Here is a 24,407-nt window from a genome sequence, read left to right on the forward strand (position 1 = left end):
ATTCCTCATCCTTGAGTGCCCCATTCCTAGAGGCTTGGGCCATATTAGGGAACAGGTGTGTCATATTTTGAAAGAACACAAGGAGGTCAAGATTTTAACGGGGCCCTACTAGAGAGCCAGCCCACAATGGGATGGACCTGAGGTGGCCATGATGTCTGCTTCTAAACTTAATTCATCTGCTCAGCCACAGAATAAACCACCTCTAGGCTGGCCAAGAAAGGCATGGACTTGTAGCCCATGCCCCAGCAGTAAGTAGATCCAGATCAGTCTTCAAGGAGGAAACACTAGGGGAGTTGGACAAGGTGTTCACCAAACTGGGAACCCTTGCACTTTCATGCCCCTGTCCTTCCCTTCTTCCTGTTCTCATTTCCTTTGTGTGCTGAAAAACTAAAAAGACTTCCAGCCCCACCTTCTGGCAGCATCTGTTTTGAAAGGTGAGTAAAGTGAATGTCCTCTGTGCCCCTTTTCTCCACTTTCACAACAAGTATAACTGATGAACTTTAAGTAACTAGAAATGGTAAAACCAGAGCAAGAGTTTAAATTCTCTTTTTCTTTCTACTAATGGCTATTCTCCTTCCCTCACTGTCAGGCTAGAATGACCATCCTTGTTCAAGGGCCCTGTTGCCCATGGTTTGTGCCTGTCTCCTTTCTCAAGTGACCATTTGGTGACTAGATGGTAGGTAAAGAATGGAGACGGCACTTGTAAGTGGTTTGTCTGCCACATGATGGTTTGCTGATGTGATTGGCCACTGCTGCCTTGGCAATGGTCTTATAAAAAGGTCAGTGAGATTGGAACCCTGCTGTGACTTCTGGCCAACAACAGCATCACTGAAGACAGGCAGTCCCTTTGGTTCAATAAATCTAGAAGCTTCTCTTTGGTATCTAATTTCTCCCTTCTCCTGTGGGACTCAGGCTCTCAGAACCTGTGGCTATGCTGGAATTTCTCCCAGTGTATGCAGATAGCCAGCTTCCAAGCTCCAGCCTGAAGTTTTCTGTAGCCTCAGCAATACCGCGGGCAACTGCTTTTCCACCAAATATATTTCTTTTGTGATAAAGGCCATGGAAGATTCTTAGACTATTCTAGAATCACTCAGAAAAAGTACATACCCCATTGACTTCTTTATTCTGACATCATGAATCTGAGTGCCCCTAGAGCAAACTCAAACTCCATTGACTTAGTCATAATATTTTAAGGATCTCCTTTCTACACCCCTTAGTGTACCAACTTCTGCAGATCTTCCCTGCATCCTGCCAGGAACTCCTGAGTTATGCTATCGGGGTCACCTGTTGCTCCCCTAGCAACTTAGACACATGTTAGGTATTTTTTAATAGCTCTATTGAAGTGTAATCCAAATACCATACAAGTCACTCATTTAAAATGTACAATTCAATAAATTTTAGTATACTCACAGAATTGTACACCCATTACCACAATCAAATTTAGCACAGACACATGTTATTTTATATGGGAAAAGCTTTTAGCAAACTAAGGCTATAGCATTTTGCACAAGCTATTGGGGGAGGGAGTGTGGGCTCAGGAGACAAAATACTTAAATCCCATTTGGTTACTTAGAGTCCGAGAACACACATGTAACTCTCATCATGTAGGTGTCACCTGTATTTGTCTGGGAGTACAAATGAAGACTGTGGTGTATTCAAGGACAGGGATTTCTTATGCCAACAAAACTTTTTTTTTTTTGTCTCACTCCACATTAAAGATAAGACTGACTATATTTATACAACAGAGACTTTGTAATGGATTTTTCAGCTTTGTGAAATCAAGTTTTTGTCGCATCAAGACTGGTTGGATTTCCTTTTTACTCTGTATTCCAAGAGTTTGTAGATTGTTAGGGGATGGGTATCGCATGTCATACTTTTTTGTGAAATAAAAACATAACTTTCGGGCTTCCCTGGTGGCGCAGTGGTTGGGAATCCGCCTGCCAGTGCAGGGGACACGGGTTCGAGCCCTGGTCTGGGAGGATCCGACATGCCACGGAGCAACTGGGCCCGTGAGCCACAACTGCTGAGCCTGTGTGTCTGGAGCCTGTGCTCCGCAACAAGAGAGGCCGCGATGGTGAGAGGCCCGCGCACTGCGATGAAGAGTGGCCCCCACTTGCCACAACTGGAGAGAGCCCTCGCGCAGAGGCGAAGACCCAGCACAGCCAAAAATAAATAAAATAAATAAATAAATAAATAAATTTTAAAAAAAAACAACATAACTTTCAGCTGTTTTTCTTGAACATAGGTTGGATGGCTGGATGGGTGAGTGAGAAGTGGTAAATGTCCTTGAAGCTTAAACTGAAGAGAAGGATTCTGGAACCCCAGAGTGACAGAGAAAAGAGCATACTTGGGAGCAATAGGGACCTATACTAGAAGCCTCTCACCACCTGTTGAAGAATCAGCCATCAATCAAAGCCTCAGTTTCCACAATAATAAAACACACCTGATGATGCCTTACCCCCCAAGATTGGGTGAGGATCGAAAAAGAGAACACATAAAACACTTAGAATGTCAGTTCCATTCCATTCCAGTTCAGTTTTCCCTTGGGTGGCACTGAGGCCAGCCACATAACAATGTGCCTACAAAGACAGGTAAAATTAGCTTATTTGCGTATGACATGGATTATTATGGACTAGATGTGGATAAAACCCTAGAGGACATCAAGGACACATCATTTCCCAGAGCAGCTGGATTTTCCTGCTTCCGTGCTTTCCTTCACTCTAGTTGAGGGCACTTAATCCCCTACAAAGAATTCCCTCAGCTGATTAGTTGTGACCCAAATTTGTTTTGACTGGGTGGTACCTGGGTTGTACTGGTGGTTAAATATTTTAAATATCACCCCTGCTTATAGGATCAAGTCTAAACTCTTAAGAAGGAAAGTAGGAAGCTCACATTAATTCGGCATTTCTATGTGTCAAGCCTGGACTAAGTTCTTTCATAACATTGCTCACCTGGTTCTCAGAACAGGCCTAGAGGCAGGTACTAGCCCCACTATAATGGTGAGGAAACTGCATCTCCAACAGATTTAGTAATATGGCATACACACTAACCCTAACTGCACATCCTTATACTCTAACCACACTGAATTTTTTACTCACCCTCAGTCATAAGCTCTGTCATTCTATTATGTTAATTTGTTATATTTATCAGGTAGCATGAGCATTTTAAAGGAAGATGTCTGTAATCTAACGATAAAACTAATGGTGAAAATTCCTAAGGAAATTTGGAGAGGTCAGAATTTTAAGGCCATCCTTCCAATTACACTGATGACCTCCTTAAAGTATTAGCTCAGTGGCCCTCCTCCCCTAGGCCTGGGCCCCCTGCAGCCTCAGGAACACCCATCACTGTTTTGAAACTTAGAAAACAATACACTTTGGCACTGCCTTCATTGACATGGAAGCAGTCAGCTCCCATCACAGACTTGCCCTCAGAAGATTTCAGGGAACCCAACCCTTTGAGGACAGTCTTCTTACATGCTTTCTTCAGAGCCTGTAGCTCCCAACACTTCCTTTCCACTGGTTTTATCTTTTTTTTTTTTGGCCGCGCTGTGCCGCATGCGGAATCTTAGTTCCCCCAACTAGGGATTGAACCTGCACCCCCTGCACTGGGAGCACGGAGTCTTAACCACTGGACCGCCAGGGAAGTCCCCCTTTCCACTGGTTTTAAATCTGACATCCTCGGTAAGCGCAACCTAGGGGGACCAAACCCAGACAAATGCCTTTCCTAAGCCTCCCTCTGGGTCTCTACTAGTCAGCTCCAGCATTGTCATTGGCCCTGTTCTACACCTCAGAGTTGGCTTGGCAGAGCCTTGTTGCGGAGTAGGATAGCAATGCCATATCCTCATGACAGGTGCACAAGCAAGTGGCAGAAGACCAAGGTCTTAGCACAGTTAGCTTTGGGGCATGGTGGGTGGGTCTCTAAACTCTTGGTAAAGTGGAAGGATGGGGAACAGTATGCCTATTCCCAAATCCTTCAAATAAGCTCTTGTTATCAGGGAGATTCTTGGATAACTTTGGCTCCAATCAGCAACAAGAATATTTCACTGTAAAGGCCTGAACATTATAAAACTAAAATATGATGAAATCTTTGTTCTAGGAATTTTCAAATAGATCCAAGACATGACCTCAATATCTTAAACTGCCTTCAAATCTCCTAAATATTTTCCCCTTGGAAAAGTCTACTCAAGTGTCTCTCTAAAAGATTCTCCAACCCTGTGATCTTAAGGGTTGATAAAGGGACAATTTGGTTCACCAAATAATCAGATTAAGAAAGGTATCCTAACTCTGAGGCAGGAGAGCAGGTATTTTGAATTGAGGTAATCTGGGGACTAAAACATGTAGCCACACTCTTGTCTCAAGATGGAGAAGAGAGCAGAGGTTCAGAGAGAGGGTCCAGTCTTAGGACCCAAGCTTGCAAGGCGGAAACTGGCATCTATTGGAGGTGCCAGCTTCCAAGCCAGTGATTATACTGACAGGCCTTGTCTTAGATATGCCCTTTAACATGAGAAAAAAACAGGCACTCATTTTTCTTCTATGGGTCAATTAGAGCCCCTAGAGAAGCGGGCACAGCTGGGTAAAACGCACACGAGGAGGCAAAACCCGCTAGTGGGACTGACCTGAACACATCCGGCAAGTCCACGCCCACCCAACCCGTCCTCCTCTGCGCGGCCCCGCCTCCTACGCAGCCGCTTCCGGCCCAGAGGAGGGAGGGCTGCACGCTCCCGTAGCGCCTGCGCGGGAAGGGCGGGGTCAGCGCGCCGATGCAGTGCGGCAGTCACAGGGCGGCCGCTGTGGGACGAACCTCCTCTCTCTTAGTGTTGGCCCTGGAGAAGGAACGATGGTGCTGGATCTGGATTTGTTTCGGGTGGATAAAGGAGGGGACCCAGCCCTCATCCGAGAGTCGCAGGAGAAGCGCTTCAAGGACCCGGGACTGGTGGACCAGCTGGTGAAGGCAGACAGCGAGTGGCGACGATGTAAGTACCGGGACGCGCGGAGTATCCCCGGCTGCCAACCCCAACTTCGTTTCTTGAACCTCGTTACCGCTCCTGAGGTTCCACCCTTCATAAGACCCCCTCCCAGGTTGCGTGGCTCCGAAGCTCTCCCTGTCCACCCGGGGAGCCGGACCGACCCACTTTTCTCCTCCGCTCGGGCCCTGCGACCTCCCTTCCTGGCTAGCTGGGTGCGGGTTGCTGCTTCTGAGTCTGGGAAAGGAGCATGGCGCATTCGCATCAAGAGCTGTCAAGTCTTCCGGCCGCAAGGATAGCCGGAAGAAATCCAGGGCGGGAGGTTTGGGGGTTTTCCCTTTCCTAACACTTATCTTTGGTCGCCTCCTGTCTTTTTCTCATCTTCAGCAAGGCCAGAGTGGTCTCCCTGTATCTTGATAGAATCAAAGGTTCCAACCTGACTGAGTCACATCTGCAGCACAGTAGGTTCACTCCGTCCATATTGGAAACATTTTGGGACTGTGGAGGCTGCTCCTGGCTAAAAACAATGATCCCGGAGCTTTTGGGAAGGCCATCCCCCTGAACTGTGGGCAAACTTTTAAGAACCGAGAATAGTCTTACGTAGTAGCTCAGACATGGGCAGAGGGGTGCTGTGAAGCAAGAAAAATCTTGTAATTATTGAGGCTGTTTAAAGTTTTCCGGGGAAGACATTGGCAGAGTTGGGCTGGAACCTGGAACTGGACCGGGCATCTTTCATGAGGCTAAATAAAACCATAGAACCCTCTGCCTATCAATCTCTGTCTAGGCTAGCTGGAGTAGTCACTAACTGGCCGGATGCTGTCAAACACGTGATTTATTGTCTGATGCAATAGGTCTGCCACCCGCTGAGAGACAGGTTTATGGCAGCGCACTGCAAAGGCAGTTGCTGTCCAAAAATGTGGATTTCTATTAGGAAACTTGATTTTCCTAAATATATAAGTATCACCCGTGTAGGGAGAGAGTCGAAGGAAGAGTTGGTAACATGAAGGTATTGGGTACCAGGAGAATATTTGTTTAGCTCAGGTTGTTTGCTGATTCTGCACATCACGGTCAAGCCCAGTGTGGTGGTGATCCCACCACCTGAATCTGAATCTGAAGTTTTGAGTTGCAATGGAATTAAATGGGAGTGAAAAAACTAGACTGGACAGTGTTTTACTGAGTCAGAAGTCAGAAGTATCAGATTTTTGTTTTGCCCTAGCCATTGCCCAGCTGCTAAATGACTTTGAATGTGTTATCTAGTCTCTTGGGTATAATGTACACCTCTGTAGGAAGTTCTGTCTTTTACCTGAGGAGTGGATATGTAGTGAGGGGATGAATTCTTCAGGGACAAGGTTGTGTTTTAATCATCTGTGTGTCAGTACCCAGGGGATACATATAGATACAGGATATACATATACACATGTGTACATATAATCCCAGTACCTAGCACTGCACCTGGTCATTGTTAAGGGCTTGACAAAGGTTTGTTGAAGTCATGAATATCTTCTGTGTTCAGGGCACTGTGCTCTTCCATATGAAAAACAGTTGATGTAGTTTATTTTCAACATATTTATTGATTTGATTCTTTTCTACTTGACATCCCTAACCAGTATTCTGTTTGCAGCTAAGGGGAGTTAATGACTTTTCCCATTGCTGGCTGCTGAAGGTGGACATTGACAGATTTTGTTTCAAGATTCTTTTACATCTGAACCTCTGATCAGAGTTTAGGGTTCTTCTATCCTTAGCTGCAATGAGGAGTTGCAACCCAGAGCCACATTAAGAAATCAGACCATGTTCCCTGAATGAGGATACAGCAAGCTTCAAAAGGCCCTCCATTACAACTATACCCATTTGTCTGTCTGTAGACCTTCAAGGTTTAGGGCTCTGTGTAGGACACAGGAGTCTGATATGACTTGGAGTCAGAGCACCACATCAGAGTTTACCACAGCTCTTGTAACTTCAAGGATTCGAACTGTGATTTCTTTTTTTAATTCAGAGTAATATAATGAGGACACATTTAGGCATATAATAAACATTTGTCTTGACTACTTCCAAAGTCAGTAGATTTCCATGTATCTTGAAATCTGCCACTAACTGCAGGAATTATCAGTTGAAGTTGTTACTTCCTCTTAACCCTGTTGCACATGCCTTAAACCAGGCCCTTATCATTGGAAAAACTTTCTAACTGCTTCCTTTGACCCCAATCTCAGCTAGTCCAGGGCCACACCTAGGACATATGATGCATATACTATCTTATATATTTCTGTTGTGGCATTTATATTATTTTTATACACAACCTTTTAAAACTTATTGAGATGTAATGTATTCAGTAAGTTCAGTAAAGTGCACAAATCTTAATGTGCAGCTTGATGAATTTTACAAATCCATACACCCATGTGACCACCATTCAGATCAAGATCTAAGACATTTGCAGTTCTCCAGGGAGGCTCCCTCATGCCCCTTCACTGTCACTTCCCTCCTCCAAAAAAACAGTATTTTGTCCTCTATCACCATAAAGGACTTTTGCCTGATTTTGAACTTCATATAAATGGACTTACATAGTATATAATTTTGCATGTGACTTCTTTCTCTCAAAATTATGTCTGTAAGATTATTCCATGTTATTATGTGTAGCAGTGGTTGGTTCTTTTTCATTGCTGTGTAGTACTCCATATATGTAAACACACCAACCAATTTCATTGATGGACTTTCAGATTGTTACCAGTTTAAGGGTACTATGAATAATGTGCTATGAACATTGTGTCTTTTGGTGGACGTAAGCACTCATTTCTTTTGGGTATGTACCTAAGAGTGGAATTGCTAGGTCACAGAGCAGGCACATGTTTAGGTTTAGTAGATATTACCTAATAGTTTTCCAAAGTGGTTGTAATAATTGATACTCCCATCAGTGATATATAAGAGCTCCATTTGCTCTACAACCTTGCCCTTGATATTGGCAGTCCTTTTAATTTTAGCCACTTATTCACACTGATTCCAGAGATGGAGAACAGATTAGTGGTTGCCGAGGGTTAGATGGGGCAGGGGAAAGGTAATGGACTACAGAGGGATGATAACAAAAGGAATCTCTGTGGAGATGGAACAGTTCTTTATCTTGAGTGTAGCAGTGGTTACACAGATCTACACATGACATATCACACAGAACTACAGGCACACGCAAATGAGTACATGTAGAACCACTCATCTGTTCTCCATCTCTGTAATCAGTGTGAATAAGTGAATGAGAAAGTAGTTATATAGTTTGTGCTGAAGTTTAGTTTAAATTTAGTTTAGTTAAAGTTGGCAAAACTTTAAAGAATAGCCATGTCTAGGCGCTGTCTCATCTCTAGTCATCATTTTACCTGTCCAAAGCTTAATTTTTACCATATTGTTGCTAAAGCTTAGATTCAGGAGGTCCAACTTTTGCTAATCAAGGTTAGACTGATGAATCACAATACCAAGATGTTAATTTGGGCCAGAATACCTATGCAGGCTGATTAGTGCACTGTCTTCCCCCAAAGAAACCAAAGTGTAAGAAATTGAATTCTTCTCAAGGCTGCCAGATGAGCGTTGTATCAAAACAAAGGAAATAACATTAACCATTTCTAGCATAGAGAAGTAGCAACCAAGTTCATGGGAATAGAAACTTGACTGCGTGCCTTTTTTCTCGATCCTGGTGCATACCACATAGTTTCTTGAAATGAATTTTAAGGTAATTGAACAGGTTATAGTTACATGAGTATTTTCCAGTTTTCTCAGATGTGTTACTCTGTCTACAGTGGTACCGTCCAGGTTATGATACTTTTTTTTTTTTTAAGTGTTTATTTGTTTATTTGGCTGCATCGGGTCTCAGTTGTGGCATGTGGGCTTAGTTGCCCTGCAGCATGTGGGATCTTAGTTCCCTGACCAGGGATCGAACCCACGTCCCCTACATTGGAAGGTGGATTCTTAACCACTGGACCACCAGGGAAGTCCGGTTGTAATACTTTTTAATTTCAGTCCCAGAATGGCCTTTTCATTGTCACCAAATGCTGGGGAATCCTACTGTAATCACCAATATGTGCCATCTAAATTTGAGGCCCTAAAGCTATAAGATTTCACAATTTTGTGAGGCAGATCCTTTAGCTCTGCCTGCATTTTGGCCTTGGGCTGAGATCAGTCCTAAGGAGCCAAGATTAGGAACAAGGTATCTTAATTATGTGCCTATCTTTGGTATATTGGGTTCTTTATTCTTCAGGCAGATTTCAGGCAGACAACTTGAACAAGCTGAAGAACCTATGCAGCAAGACAATTGGAGAGAAAATGAAGGTAAGAGAACTGCGTAATACCCTTGAGAGCTTGAGCAGAGGTATTTAATCTTATTCTTAGTTAATTCATAATTTCTAACGTAGTGTTTAATTCCATGAGCTACTGGATTTCTTACCAGAGGGGGAAAGTTATTTTAAAAAGAAAGGGAGGAAGGCAGGGAGGGAACTAAGAGGCATTTTCAAGGATCAGTGAGTCCATCTTCTGTCTGCAGGTATGTTTTAGTCCGTTCTTGCTGCTGTAACAGAATACTGTAGACTGGGTGGCTTATAAACAGCAGAAATTTATTTCTCACAGTTCTGCAAGCTGGGAAGTCCAAGATCAAGGCACCAGCAGATTGGTGAGGGCCTGCTTCCTGGTTAATACATAGTCTTCTTGCTGTGTCCTCATGGCAGAAGGAGCAGGGAGCTCTCTGGTGTCTCTTTCATAAGGGCACTAATTACATACATGAGGGCTCTGCCCTCCTGACCTAATCACCTCTGAAAGACCCCACCTCCAAATACTATCACATTGGGGATTAGGTTTTAACATATGAATTTTGGGGGGCACAGACATTCAGTCTGTTGTAAGATAAGATTCTTGCCACACAAGTCATTCATTGTCTGTTCTGTTCTTAATAATATGAATTCCACCAGTAATCCTTTCCAGTTATTTCTTGAGCTCAACCTACAGTGCCAGAGAGGTTTTCCTGTTGTAGATTTCAGATTCTTTATCCCAGTGTAGTCGTGCTCTTTATTTAAAAGAGCACAGATATTGAGTCCAAATCCTAGACTCTTGGTTATGTGACTTCAGGCAAGTTAACTTATGAACCTCAGTTTTCTTGTCTGTGAAATGACAATTCTAACACTAACCTTTAGAATACAATTGTGAGAACTAAAAATTTGTAATATCAGGCAAGTTAACTTCTGAGCCTCAGTTTTCTTGTCTGTGAAATGACAATTCTAACACTAACCTTTAAAATACAGTTGTGAGAACTGAAAATTTCTAATATAGAAAACCTGGCACAGTGCCTGGAACATTGTAGTTATTTAGCAATTGAGAGTAACAATGAATGGCAAGTAGTTACTGGCCTTCATCCAGTATATCCTTCCTGTCCTTGAAGAATGTTAAGTTTCAGCTCAGCTTTACTTTGGTAACCAGATTAGTTTTTAATCTTTCTTCAAAAATACCGTCTTAGCCTCTTAATCATTTTTTTTAAAAAACATGTTAAATGCACCCTACAGTCTGTCTCATTTTTAAGTTGTAAACCTCTAAAATAAACCAAAAAATTATGAAATTTAGGAACCTGAACCTGGAAAGACCATAACAAAAAGATTCCCTTGGATTCTAGCACCTTATCCTTCATGATATTCTGTATCCTTCTCTTTAACACTATTTTGTTACACTTTCAGCATGTGACAGGCTGTAGAAATTGATATTGATGATAATCATACTGTTTTCTTCCTGTGGAACTCTTGACACTAAGTCAGGTGCACATCAGCGACCCCATAATTATGTTAATTTCCATGTATACTTCTGCCTGAGTGTTCTTTGGGGCATATATACAGATAGTGCCAGCCAAGTATTTTTCTTAGCAAGAAGATGGGAGTATTTTCATTTGCGTTAACATTCTTAGATTCCCTTGACTGCTGGCCCTGCAAGGAGTGTTCTCTCTTGCTATCCATTGAGATAGTACTAGCAGTGCTTTAATTTGTATAGCACTTGAAAGCATTCAAAACCCTTTCATATACGTCTCATTTTGGTTTTGATCTTTGCTATAAACCTGGAGTGTAGGTAGTACATTTGTTAGCCCTATTAAAAGGGTAGGGTAAAGAGGCCTAGGAAATTAAGAGGCTTGCCTAAAATGGTGCCATAAGTTAGTTGCAGAGCCAGAACTTGAACTCAGAACTTGAATTTGCTGCCCTGAGGGATTATCAGAGAGGAAGAGGGCCTCAGCTATCTTGGCTACCAAATAGAACATCTTGAGATTTAGGCCATTTTTTTCTACCTCAGTAGTCTGTGCCTATTCTTATCAAGACTCATTCTGATATTGTTAGATTTTTCCAGCTTTTAAAGATGATTTTCCTTGAATCACTGTCTTCTCCCTTACTCTGGACAAGGATTAGAAATGATGATTTGGCAGAAGATCATAAAGAAGGGTGAGGAGAGAAACTGGAATGGGAAAAAATCTAGTCCTGGGTATACCCTTGCTGTTTTGCCAAGTTGCATTGATTGCTCTAAACGTGGCTTTTTTCCTCAAAAATTGTGTTTCTTTGGCTTCCTAATATTCCTCATCCCATCCATTTTTCCTCTTAGCCGCAGGCCTAAGGGCTGGGTTTGTTCTTAGAAGGTAGATGGGGATTCACAAATTGACACACAGGTGTCTGCCCAGCGCTGGCTCCTGACCAGCACTGAGTGTTTTCACACATTCTTGGGGTCATAACATTCTATGCCCATGTCAGACATTTTTCTTCTCGAGTTCCCGATGGTGTCAACCCTCTGACTTGGATTGGTTAATCAATCTGTCCAGGATCAGAAAGCTAGAAAGTGTCAGGACAGGGACTTGGAACGTTAACTTCTTGCTTCCAGTTCACTAATTTTTCTCCCATGTGTTGCATCTTTTAGAGACTAAGTTATGTAGAACGTTCTGTAATTAGTTTATATGATATATTAGTTTGGTGTACCCTTATAAAACTATGTCAGAAATTTTCCTTTATAATTAATTATGTTTTTGTTGTTGTTTGTTTGTTTTTCTTTCCCATAGAAAAAAGAGCCAATGGGAAATGATGAGTCCATTCCGGAAGATGTATTAAATCTCGATGAGCTTACTGCAGACACTTTAACTGTAAGTTATTGTCCTTTTCCAGGTTGGGATTTCTGTTCTTTTAGCTTTGTTCCTAGACAAGCAAGTCCTGACACTCTGTTCCACACAGCACTGTGGCATCCTTGAATTTCTGCAGCTGGGACATGTCCCCATCCACTCTTGTTAATCTCAGTACTTGAGTATTAGGCAGCAGAGATGGAGACAGGTGGAATGGAAAAGTCAAGAGTAGGAAGAAGAGAAAAAAGGAACTGAACTATGTTTGGTTTAATAACTCCATTTCCACAGAGTCAGTAATTTTTCAGTTTTTTGTAATTCAGTAAATATTCATTACAGTGGGCCTAGAGCAGGAATTTTCAAGTTTTTTAGTCACTGAACCCCTCCTTAAAACCTGCAACACAGGGACTTACCTGGCGGTCCAGTGGTTAAGACTTTGCCTTCCAATGCAGGGGGTGAGGGTTCGATCCCTGGTTGGGGAGCTAAGATCCCACATGCCTCACAGCCAAAAAACTGAAAAAGCATAAAACAGAAGGAATATTGTAACAAATTCAATAAAGACTTTAAAAATGGTCCACATCAAAAAAATCTTTAAAAAAAAAAAAAAAAACAAAACCCTGCAACAATAGCAAGAGCATTAACCCAAAAAAGCAGAGTTGCTGTGCTTGAAGGGCAAGGTTGGGGTGCTATTTCTGCCCTGCCCTACCTGCTAAGGGTCCCCCCAGGAAATCAGAGTACAGTTTGAAACACCTGCAATAAGGAATACAAAATGAGCTTAAGACAAGGTCTCTTGCTCCTAATAAATTTATAATCTTCCTAGAGAACAGTTAAATATAGTATATAATAGCATGCCGAATTGGTTTAATCAGGAATATCAGAAAGTGCAAGTTAAGCTATGGTATTAACACTCCTGAGATATACAGGAACAAGAGGAGTGGCCAGAATTTATCCATCTCTGCCTTAGGCACCCTGAAAGAAAATGCCAATGGATTTGCCGGGCAAAACTGTATATATCCCTGTGTGAAATAAATCTCAGTTCTTTGAAAGCCTCCAGTGTCAATTTTTAAAATGCTATCACAAGAGTTATCATTAGAGCCCAACAAGGTTGGGGCAACAATCTTTTTCCTACTCTGCCCTTGACTCGCTGTGGCCTTGGACGGGCTTGGCCTTGTTCATCTACAGAACCTGAAAGTCTCACAAATCAAAAAAGTCCGACTCCTCATCGACGAAGCCATCCTGAAGTGTGATGCAGAGCGGATAAAGCTGGAAGCAGAGCGATTTGAGAACCTTCGCGAGATTGGTAACCTTCTGCACCCCTCTGTGCCCATCAGCAATGATGAGGTAGGCGTCGGTGCCACAGCAAGCGGCTGCCTTGCGTCGTCGTCTCCCCTCTCCTTTGGGAAGGGGGCGGAGTGGGAGGAGGGCAGTGAAAGTCTGGCACGCTCTGTATAATAGAAGCAGGCTCTTTGTGTATTCGCTCTGCCCACCAATTGAGAATTGAAAGAGTCAGATCCCTGCCTGATTGGGAAGTAGCAGAGACAGCAGGTAGGTGGAGACTCCTGGCACGGAAATCTCTTCTAAATCAGGCTCCTGTCCTCCATTTCGTGTTGCCCGTGGTAGCAGCTTGTCTCGTGGGAGGGATCTGCAAGATCAGCCTCACCCCTCACCCACACCCTGCTGAGAAGCTGCAGGTTGAAGGGAAATCTGCATGATAAAAGTTTCCTGCCGAGAGGGAGCTTCCCCAGCACAAAGCTGCTCTGAGCCCAGCCTTTGTTCCCTGACACCCCAGCCGTGGCAGGGCCCATCTGTGCCTCTTTCATTCATTCCCTGGTGAACGGACATTAAACTCACTGAGGGCTGGGGTGGCAGACTCGAGAGGTCAGGGCCCCGAGCCCGCCCTTGTGTGGCCCTGGACCAATGAGAGCCTGGAAAAAAGAAAATCTGCATTCCCCTCCGTACCCCAGGCAGTGCGGATTGTCCAGGGAAGGGTTTTCCCTGTATAGGATTTTCAAGGAGTCATTTAAAAGGGTATAAAAACAAGAGAATACTACAGATCATTTGGAAAATCATGATTTCAGTTCCATGGCTAGAATTGCCTCTAGGACTTTATAAATTATTATTTCTCTATTGAGCGCAGATTCTCTAGCAAATTCCCTTCTCTAGTCTCTGTACACAAGGGCCAAAACCTAGTGTTTGAGTTAAGCAGTGACTTCACAAAGCTCTAGGTCGTTCTTGGAATAGGGTTCGGAAAGATGGAGGTGGTAGAATTCAGAGCTCATGCATCTTTGTCTCCTGGTCTTGTTTCCTTAGGATGCCGACAACAAAGTAGAGAGGATTTGGGGTGATTGTACCGTCAGGAAGAAGTACTCTCACGTGGACCTGGTGGTGATGGTAGATGGCTTTGAAGGCGAAAAGGGGGCTGTGGTGGCTGGGAGTCGAGGGTACTTCCTGAAGGTAAGAGTCGGCAACCAGTGAGGTTGGTTATAAAGAAAGAACTGAAAAAAAAGTGCAGAAAACATAACCCACTTAAAGAAGCCCACAGATCCGCCTTTCTACTACAAACTTACTGGCAATTAGATGCAATTCTCTTTCTAAGGCAGGAGAGTGCTTATCAGGATTCCCTGGAACAAAAGCCACTGAGTGATCCTCCGTAATGAATATGTTTTGCTGACTGAATTAGAACAGTCTGTGCCTTTAAGGAGCTCCGTGTAATTGGATAGTCAGACAAGTAACAAAGAGTCAAAAACCCTCTGTGATAAGTGCTCTGGTGCGAGTAGCCCAGGGTGCTATAGGAACGGGTAGATGGAGGCAACACACCCAGATTAGCTGGGCAGAGGGCAGATGCACTCAGGGAAGCCTTCCAGAAGGACATGGTAAAGTAGTTTTGGAAATACTGTCCATATAGGTATGTTCTGCATATACAAATAAGTCCAGTGTTTTACAAATTAGCACAGGAAGACTCTCCGATGCACCCTGGGTGAACAGTCCTTTTCCCTTGATTGGTACCTTAAAGGGAATGCTTTTCAGATGATGTGCTGTGCATGGCTGTTAAGAAAGAGTCTCTTGAGTCAGTTGTTGGATCCATGGTCTTTGTGGCCTCCTGTGTGCCCCCAGTTGCCTCTGGGGGTAAATGCTAGCAGATGAACGTGATGGCAGCAGAACCCACTCACACAATGCTGTGTCTGCTCCTTTAGGGGGTCCTGGTGTTCCTGGAACAGGCACTCATCCAGTATGCTCTTCGCACTTTGGGAAGTCGGGGCTACACTCCCATTTATACCCCCTTCTTCATGAGGAAGGAGGTCATGCAGGAAGTGGCACAGCTCAGCCAGTTTGATGAAGAACTTTATAAGGTGAGTAGCCTGAGGCAGTGTGGCAGAATGACTCCTTAAGGTATGAAGTTTAACTTCAAAGACACAGCAATGCTATCCAGCAGAACTTCCTGCGATGATGAAATGTTCTATATTGTGGCTATTGAGCACTTAAAATGCGGCTAGTGCAACTGAGGAAGTAAAATTTTAATCTTTATGAATTTTAATTTAAATGGTCACATGTGGCTGGTGGCTACCATTTGGACAGTGCAGACATAGAGCCTATTTTATCTTTCCCCGGATAGTTTATGTGATCTATCTAAATTGAGCATGCTTTAGCACCATGAGCTTAGAAAAGAAGCTCATATATTATTATTAAGCTTGGACAAAAGGAAATTGTAGAAGTGGCTGATCTTCCCGTGTCCTCCCACTCCTGACCCCAGACTGGAAGCTTCCACAGGGGGAGACATACTTCCCTTTGGATGGATGTGGCTTCCAGTTTGTGGCTCTTTCTCAACCATGAACCATCTCGGGGAGAGCCAGTGGATTTGAGTTGAGGTGCAGAAGGTCATTCTGAATCAACCAGCTTTAACATCAGCTGTAGCTCCCCCCACCCAAAGTCTACGCCCAACACTCAGAATTTCTAGTGTCTCTGCTAACGGCTGCCCATCGCAGCTGAGTCCACTTCTCACCTGTCCCTCTCCTTCAACCCTGTTCCAGGGCAGGGGGGGAACGACTTTGTTCTTATTGGCTGTTTCCTCCCAAAACCCATGTAGCGGGTGGTTAGACAACTGCTCCTGGCCTCATCTGATTTATCTTATGTAGAGAGATGAGTTTAATAGTCAGAACCTTCTTCCCACTAGGTCGTGTTGGTGAGTTCAAAGGTATGTTTTAATTCAGTCAAGATGCAGTGGGAAACAAAATGCTCTCTCCAAACCCTGAGCATTAGTACAACCTTGGGGTCCTCCTCTTCTTCCTTTTAATGAGAGGAACATGTGCATTATCAGATGAGACCTGTTTTTATCTTTTCCCTTTTTTTCTCATCTCAACTCCCAAGATTGGATGGATAATCACTGACAGAACTTTAGAAGGATGCCCTGCAGGTAACACCAGGGAGAAGCTTATAGGGAAGATTATGAAAAATATTAGGTAGCAGGTGCTCCGTGTGTTCGCAGCATTCTCCATCTCTTATCCAGATGCTTCTTGGAGCCATAGGCAGGGAGAATCACAGGTCTCCATAGTGAGGAATTTTGGCTGGCACTTTTTGCCTAATAACCTCAGTTTATTAATTCTCTAGAGCAGTGCTGTCCAACTGAACTTTCGGCAATAGTGGAAATGTTTTGTATCTGTCCTATCCAGTGTGGCAGCCACCAGCCACATGTGGCTGTTGAAATGTGGCTCATGCAAACCAAGGAATTAAATTTTAATTGAATTTAAATAGCCATGTATGGCTAGTGGCTATACCATATTAGACCGCAAGCTCTATTGTTTTTACGTTGTATGTGAATAGCCTCACACGGGGCTAAATTCCCACTGTTAGGTAGCAAGGTAGTTTTCCACATTTCTAAACACTGGCCCAGAGGAAGTTTCCTCCCCTCTTTTTTTTTTTTTTTTTTTAGTTTTAATTAAAGTAATACCACATGACAGAAAATTTGGAATTAGTGGGGGGAAATCATCTTCTTTACCATTACCTACTACAGTTGTCATTTTTAATATTCTTGTGGGAGCTTGTTTTACACATGTATCATTTTCTCATACTTCCAATCACAATATATATAGATTGCCTTTTTACTTCACATTATATCAGAAGCCTTTTTACTTCACATTATATCAGAAGCATTTTTCAGTGTTACTACATGGTCTTCATAACCATCATTTATTAGTGGTTACATAATATTACATGGCATGGATATAGACTACCCAGCTTTTCCCCTGTTGAATATTTAGGGGGCTTCCTTTTTTTTGCCATCAGTAAGTAATGTTACAATGAACTTTGTCCTGTCTATAGCTTTTTTTTTCTTTTGCATTACTTTCTTCAGCTGAATACCGAAGTGATTCTTCAAGGATTACAACCCTAGATCAACCCATAAGCACCAAGAGAGCAGAGACTGTCTCCTTTTGCCCCGCATTGGCAAAAAGGACTTGGCTCTTACTAAACGCCTCACAAACATTTGTCAAGTGGATTAATTTATACTGCTGCCAGCTAAGGTTTTATTGCACACCTGCCATCACTGGCCACTATACATCATTTATAAGTATTTCATTTATTAGATAAAGTAAAAATAGTATCAGAGGGAATTCCCTGGCGGTCCAGTGGTTAGGGCTTCACACTTCCACTGCAGGGGGCCTGGGTACTGGTCAGGGAACTGAGATCCCACAAGCTGCATGGTGAAGCCAAGGAAAAAAAAAATAGTATCAGAATATTTTATCTTCTTTTAATTTGCATTTCTTTGATCTCTAGTAGGGACCCATTTTGGACTGACCCATTCCCTCCCATGTCTTTTTAGCATCTCCTGCTCACTCCTGGGAAGGGATTGAAGAAAATTTGTCCTCCCATCACTCAGATCTTCTCTATGTGATCTGTGTGATCTCTGTGATTTCTTGCTCGAGCTGAGGTCGTACTCCCTCACTCTTAACTAGTAAATATTACCCTCCTCTGACAGGTGATTGGCAAAGGCACTGAAAAGTCTGATGACAGCACCTATGAGGAAAAATATCTGATTGCCACCTCCGAACAGCCCATTGCTGCTCTCCACCGGGACGAGTGGCTTCGGCCAGAGGATTTGCCAATCAAGTATGCCGGCCTGTCCACCTGCTTTCGCCAGGAGGTGGGCTCCCACGGCCGTGACACCCGTGGCATCTTTCGAGTCCATCAGTTTGAGAAGGTGAGTAGGCAGGTCAGGGTGAGGGATGGGACCCTTCTCTCTATCTCTCCAGGGCTGTTCTAGAAGAGATAGAATCTGTGTTGCTCAGGCCCACCCCAGCTCCAGTCTTTCCTCTCGTTGCCTCTGTCTGGGTTTCTAGGGAAGAGCCTGAGAGGCACATGGTGGAGCGGCTAGAGCATGGACTCTGGAACCAGGCTGCCTGAGTCCAAAGGCCAACTCTACCACTTACTGCTGTGTAACCTTGAACAATTTGCTTAACCTCTCTGTGCTGTTTCCTCCTCTGTCAAAGGAAGATAATAGTAGCACCTACCCCATTAGGCTACTGTGAGGATTAAACCAGTTACCACGTGGAAAGTACTTAGGACAGTAGGCGCACGTTACGTGGGACGCTGTCTGCACAAGCATTCGTTCCTGCTGCAGCCCCAGCCAGTCCAGTTCAGCCCCGATCTCTCACCAGGACCCCAGCCCCGCCTGACTCTCAGTGGAAGAGGAATAGGTCTTCATTGCTAGGATAATTCCCACTTCAGCCTTCAGTTTATTCACCCCGTCCCATTGTCACTGTGCCCTTGGGTCCCTCTTTGCAGATTGAACAGTTTGTCTACTCATCGCCACATGACAACAAGTCCTGGGAGATGTTTGAGGAGATGATCACTACCGCAGAGGAGTTCTACCAGTCTCTGGGGATCCCTTACCATATCGTGAATATTGTCTCAGGTTATCGGCCTCCCTCTCCTGCATCCCACAAACACCACCCTGACCAGTTGAGCTGCCACACAAAGAAATAGCTCACAATCCAATTAATTGCCCACATTAATTAAAATATCACACTCTTTTCCCTTGGGAGTTCTTGGTGATAAGAATATCTGGGCATGATTTCCCTCCTGGGGATAACATGTGAATTAAAGAATTCTTTGGGTTTGCTAAAGGTTAGCCTTCTGAAATACCATCCCTCCTTCATGAATTCTAGGGGTTTTTCCTTACAGGTTCTTTGAATCACGCTGCCAGTAAGAAGCTTGACCTGGAGGCCTGGTTTCCGGGCTCAGGAGCCTTCCGTGAGTTAGTCTCCTGTTCTAACTGCACAGACTATCAGGCTCGCCGGCTCCGAATCCGATACGGGCAAACCAAGAAGATGATGGACAAGGTAGATGGCCCCTGGGGAGGCAGGAAGCAGGGCCTTCAGCTCAGAGTAGGTCCATCTTATTTCTCAGCCCTTGGAGGACATTATTTCCCGGCGTCATGGGAAAATCTGAGCTGCTCAGTCTAGACCAAAAAGGGAATCTGAAAATGACTTCACTGAATCAGGACTGAGTCCTTTTAGATAGAAACCTGAATCTAGCTCTATTCTACAAGGTAATTCTAGCTTTTCTCTTCTTGGCTTTGTTTTCCATAACTCCAGATAAAGAGTAATCCCCATTTGTCTACACAGAACAAGTTGGAGGCAATTGTCTTCCCTCTTCTCACCCAAGAAGGTCTGGGTTGTAAGCTTATCTGTTCAAACCCAATTTTCAGGCCCTAATCTTTTCCAGGTCAGGGACTTGAAAGGGGTTAAAAGGAGAGGCCATTGAGTAGTCACTTCCCTCCCTCAAAGGGCCCAACTCTCCTCAAAATACTGGGACCTACCACTTGTCACTTACGGAGACATGAGGAATCTTCCTGGAGTTATCTAATAAGCAATAAATACCAAACAGAATTCAAAGGTTTAGAGATCATTAATGGGTAGAACCTGTTTTTTATTTGATTTTAGATTTGGATTTGGATAGTTGCAGTTGGGGGAGTCTGGCTGAGTGGATGGTTCCTGGTCATCAATAAGCCCAGCTAGGGGTTGAGTATAACTGCTCCCTCTGGGGACCCTCTCCTCGCAGGTGGAGTTTGTCCACATGCTCAATGCCACGATGTGCGCCACAACTCGCACCATCTGTGCCATCCTAGAGAACTACCAGACAGAGAAGGGCATCCTCGTGCCTGAGAAATTGAAGGAATTCATGCCACCAGGTGAGACTCCCAGCCCAGCCCATCTTCCTCCTCTTGTCTGTCTTCCTGCTCTTCTAAATAGTAAGCCCCTTTCAGAATGCACCAAGTTTTCTTGTTCATACACGGCCCCCAAAACTCTGCCTGTCCTCTGGTGCTGGGCATTGCAAGGGGCAAGGTTGAAAAGTAGCCAGTGCCGGTATGAGCTTCTATTTAAATGCGGCTAAAATTCAGGCTGGGGAAAAAGGAATAAATGAAAGCAGTGCCTGCCTTTGTCTTGTGGAACTTTCCCCAGAGGTCCCTGGACTTTGACTCTTGAGGAATGATGGGTTGTTTGGTTGGCTGTTCCCTTTCAGGTCTCCAGGAACTGATCCCCTTTGTGAAGCCTGCACCCATTGACCAGGAGCCATCGAAGAAGCAGAAGAAGCAGCATGAGGGCAGCAAAAAGAAAGGGGCAGCGAGAGATGTTGCCCTGGAAAGCCAGCTGCAGAATATGGAGGTCGCTGATTCCTGAACATTCCTTTCTTCCACTTTACCAGGCATCCATTTCAATTAGCTGCAATCTCAGAGCCTGCCCACAGGCAGGGAAGCCAAGCACGCACCCATCGCCCACCCCGTGTGACTGCACTACCAAAAGGGGAACCATCTGCCCTGTACAATGCAGTGTTCCTCTTTTCTCGCTTGGGCATAGGATCTAATCACCAATGACTGATGAAACCGTGTAATAAAGCATCTCTGAGGGAGGCCAGGGCTCTTCCTCAGGCTTCTGCCCAGGGCTTGAACCCTGTCTCTGACAGTTCTCCCTGGAACTGTATTCACTTTTGTTTTTCCTGCTATATCAGGCAGGTTGTTGCATTTAGCAGAGAGCCTTTGAGAAGGTAGGTGAAGGCAGGGGTAGATTTAGTAAAGTCTCAAGCGGAAAGTGAAAACTGAGTCTTAGACACACAGGCTTGCAGGGCAAGGGCAGGATCCTCCTTTGTAAATTTGTTCCTGCTTTGTTAAAGCAGTTAGGTAGGACCAGCTTAGAGACCTGAGTTGATATAAAAAGCTTCATAGCGGGACTTCCCTGGCGGTCCAGTGGTTAAGAGTCTGCATTTCCACTGTAGGGGGCGCAGGTTCGATCCCTGGTTGGGCAACTAAGATGCCACATGCCGCACAGCGTGGCCAAAAAAATAAAAGCTTCATAGCACTTCTGTTCCCTAGGAAAGGCTCCGTGGAGAGGGAAGGAGGTGGTGAGACATCAGGGTAGATGAGACTACATTTAATCCAGAAAAGCCCCTAGATTCAAGAGCACAGGGCAGGGCCTTATTCACAGCTGCTTCTGTCTTTCCAGTTATCCCCAAATGGGAGACCAACTGCCTGGCAGCTTGTTGCTCAACTCTAGAGGATCGATATAGCCCACAGGGCAGGGGGCTGGTGGGAACAAAGTTTCAGTCCTTTCTCTGGAGCTTCCATCGTTGTCCCAATAGCCAGTTCACCCTTCTCTGGGGAGGATGATGTTGAGGCTCTTTATTTACCTGCCGCCTTTCATCTGCAATCTACAAACACTTTAATAACACCACCTGTTAGTTTAGTGCTTCTCCCCTAGGAGTCTAAAATACTTCCTATAGATGATCTCTCATCTTTGTGACAGTCCCAGACAGGAGGGTGGGGACATGATTATACCTCTTCCATCATAAGGAAGAGAGTACAAGGTGGGTAAGGGAGTTGAGAAAGCATGGCCGGGTGGAAGTCAGGAGTCCTGACTCCTCAGCAGGGCTTGATGCTTGCTGTATTTCTTTGGAAGGATGAGAACAGGACTCTGAACTGGCCTGTAACTTAGGAGCTTGATTTCGTCTTCCTTAGTCCCTAAGCAGCAACTTCCCCAGGCCTGCTGGAGCTTGCTTAGCACCCAGGAAAGAGGCCATGTGCTTGGTTTTCCACTGGGAGCTTGGGCTGATCCTGTGAATCTTGCGACTGTCAAAACTGGGGCACCTGGAAATGTGACCACAGTGACTCTTCTGCCCCAGGCAGGCTCACCAGCCCGCCTCTACTCTAGCCAGTGCCCCAGCTCTGGGATAACAAAGCCAGGGCAAGAGAACAAAAGAGCAAGCTGCTCCCATATATTTGGAAGGATGAGATTCACATTCCTGTAGCCTCAACTATTTGGTTTGAAGAAAGGCAGTTTACACAGTGAGCAGGAGGCTGGTTTTGGTCACCACCACACACCGCTCTTTCCTGTTTGAAAAGCTCATTGGGCTCTGGGATTAGAAACTTTCAAGTGGCCCTGCACACCCCCGTCTAGCCTTAGGGGTCACTACAGCTGCCTCCTCTGCTCCCCACTCCTACCCTCTTGGCTGCTGGTGCCTGTGACCTTCCACCAGGAGGCACTGTATTTCTCTGGCCCTGAAAGTGCTGCAGGAGGAGGAGCTGGCCGCTGCCTTCTCACCCGACTAGTTTTCTGGACCTGGCTGCACCTGGGACCTGGACTCACCCTGCTCGTTTATCCAGAGAGCCTCCCGCCCTGTGCTGCTGGCGGCCCAGCTCCCCATGCCAGCCTTCCCTGTGGCTGGTCAGTGTGTGGGCTGGCTTGTAAAAAGGAGTGAGTGGAGGCCTGGAAAATAGCTGCTGTGTGGACCAAGTAGTCTGTTAGCTGAAAGTCTATACCTCCTTGAAGCCACAAGACAGAAAAATAGTAATTGTGAAGGAAAGGATGATCCCATGGCTGAGGTCCCTCCCTGCGTGTGGAAAACACGCGAGCAGGAGACGCACATAGGCACTTATTTACTGAGTGCTTGCCCTGTGCTAGGTGTGATTAGGAGCAGGGGTTACAGAAAGAATGGGACACAGTCCTTGCTCTCAAGGAACTCCCAGTCACTGGGAAAGGTGTGGCTTGCCTTCCTCCAGTGAGCTGAAAACCAGGCTCCTTCCCTCCCTGGAGCAGTGGGATGGGGCTGATGTGAGCCTTGTTTAGGATAGGCCGGCCGGCCTGGAAGCTGAGCACCAGGAATGGGCCCAGATAACCTTGACCACCCTGTTAGTTGCCTCCGCAACCCACGGCTGATGCCCTCATCCCTGGCACCTTGACCTGCCCCATCTCCAACCTCAGCTGCCCTGGTTACCTCAGCAAACAGCCCCCACGGGCGCCAGGGAGTGAGTCAGAGCCCTGGGTCTCTTACCAACCCTTGGTTCCCACACCCAGGAGTTCAGGGACCAAGATGCAGGTCTGGGTGCTTCAGGCAAGAGAGAGGAGCCACCAGACCTTTCTAGCAAGAGAGAGACAACTAGAAGGCCAACTTCTAGAGAGAAATACCTAAAGAGCCAGGCAACTGTGGGGACCCAACGTGAGACCAAGGGGCCTGCCCGAACTCACAGTCTGCTGGGAAGTTTAGTTTATCAGCCGAGTACCGCCAATGGGGAAACCACACCTGGGAACTGACACCTCCCCTGTTACCTGTCCTGCTTTTCCTTCCCTGAAGCGGTTCCGGTTTATCCAGGGTCCTGAGAACGCCGCCTCTCGCCATACCTCCCTCTGGGGGCCTGGGGCAGCCCTGGCTGCACTCCCAGGAGGAGTCTGACAGGCAGAGCTGGGACGGACCCTGGAGAAATATGCTGCAAGTCAGAGCCTGCGCCTGGATGAGGGGCGTGCTCCACTCCCCCAGCCACCTCTATGCAAAGGGTTCCCCCAGAGCTCCTCCCAGATACACACAAAAGGGGGCGCCACCCTGCATCTCCAAGGAGGGCGGTCCTGATGGTGCTGACATAGCCGCCTCTGACGTTGCCCTTTTAAGAGACCCCCGCCCCCGCCAACGGCGGCGGGCCTGCGGCCGGCAGGTTCTTGTTGCAGAACCCCAGCAAGTGCGGCGCCCCGTCTGCGGAAAGGAGGAGACAGGACGCCCACCTTGCCAGTCTCGACCTCTGGGTCCCCGGACCTGCGGGCAGAGGTAGGGGGTCCCAGCAACCTCAGATTCTGAGAAAACCCCTTTTTTCTAGAGGGGAAGTTCCTCTCTCGCGCTGTTCTCATTGGTTGGCTGGCGAGCCCTGCATTTTGGAGAGCAGTAGGGTCCTTCCCTTGGACCAGGGCTTCCCTCCCCCTACACAAGCCTGCTGTCAGAAATGGTCTGGAAAATTATTTTTACTGAGGTGTAAATTACTGATAAGATGGTGTGACCCTGTAGGGACACTTTTATTTTTCCTTGTTTTTATCA

General features: G+C 45.5%; 1 protein-coding gene across 1 annotated transcript; it reads left to right on the forward strand.

Moving 5' to 3' along the window:
* The first annotated feature begins 4,723 nt into the window (after positions 1-4,723).
* Positions 4,724-21,034, forward strand: SARS1 (seryl-tRNA synthetase 1). The gene is made up of 11 exons (XM_068540433.1): positions 4,724-4,972; positions 9,195-9,265; positions 12,006-12,086; positions 13,242-13,400; positions 14,370-14,513; positions 15,254-15,409; positions 18,031-18,252; positions 18,837-18,966; positions 19,236-19,393; positions 20,115-20,244; positions 20,577-21,034. Exons 1-11 carry the CDS (start codon positions 4,837-4,839, stop codon positions 20,732-20,734), a joined length of 1,545 nt encoding a protein of 514 aa, XP_068396534.1. The 5' UTR covers positions 4,724-4,836; the 3' UTR covers positions 20,735-21,034.
* The last annotated feature ends 3,373 nt before the right edge of the window (positions 21,035-24,407 follow it).

This window comes from Eschrichtius robustus, chromosome 3, assembly GCF_028021215.1.
Source record: "Eschrichtius robustus isolate mEscRob2 chromosome 3, mEscRob2.pri, whole genome shotgun sequence".
NCBI lineage: Eukaryota > Metazoa > Chordata > Mammalia > Artiodactyla > Eschrichtiidae > Eschrichtius > Eschrichtius robustus.

What these genes read in the sequence shown, in the direction of transcription:
- SARS1 (XM_068540433.1), top strand. Translation starts at nt 4,837, where the DNA reads ATGGTGCTGGATCTGGATTTGTTTCGGGTGGATAAAGGAGGGGACCCA. An exon ending in GTCGAGGGTACTTCCTGAAG is followed by an intron (nt 14,514 to 15,253) that starts GTAAGAGTCGGC and finishes CTGCTCCTTTAG; the next exon opens with GGGGTCCTGGTGTTCCTGGA. An exon ending in TTGATGAAGAACTTTATAAG is followed by an intron (nt 15,410 to 18,030) that starts GTGAGTAGCCTG and finishes CTCCTCTGACAG; the next exon opens with GTGATTGGCAAAGGCACTGA.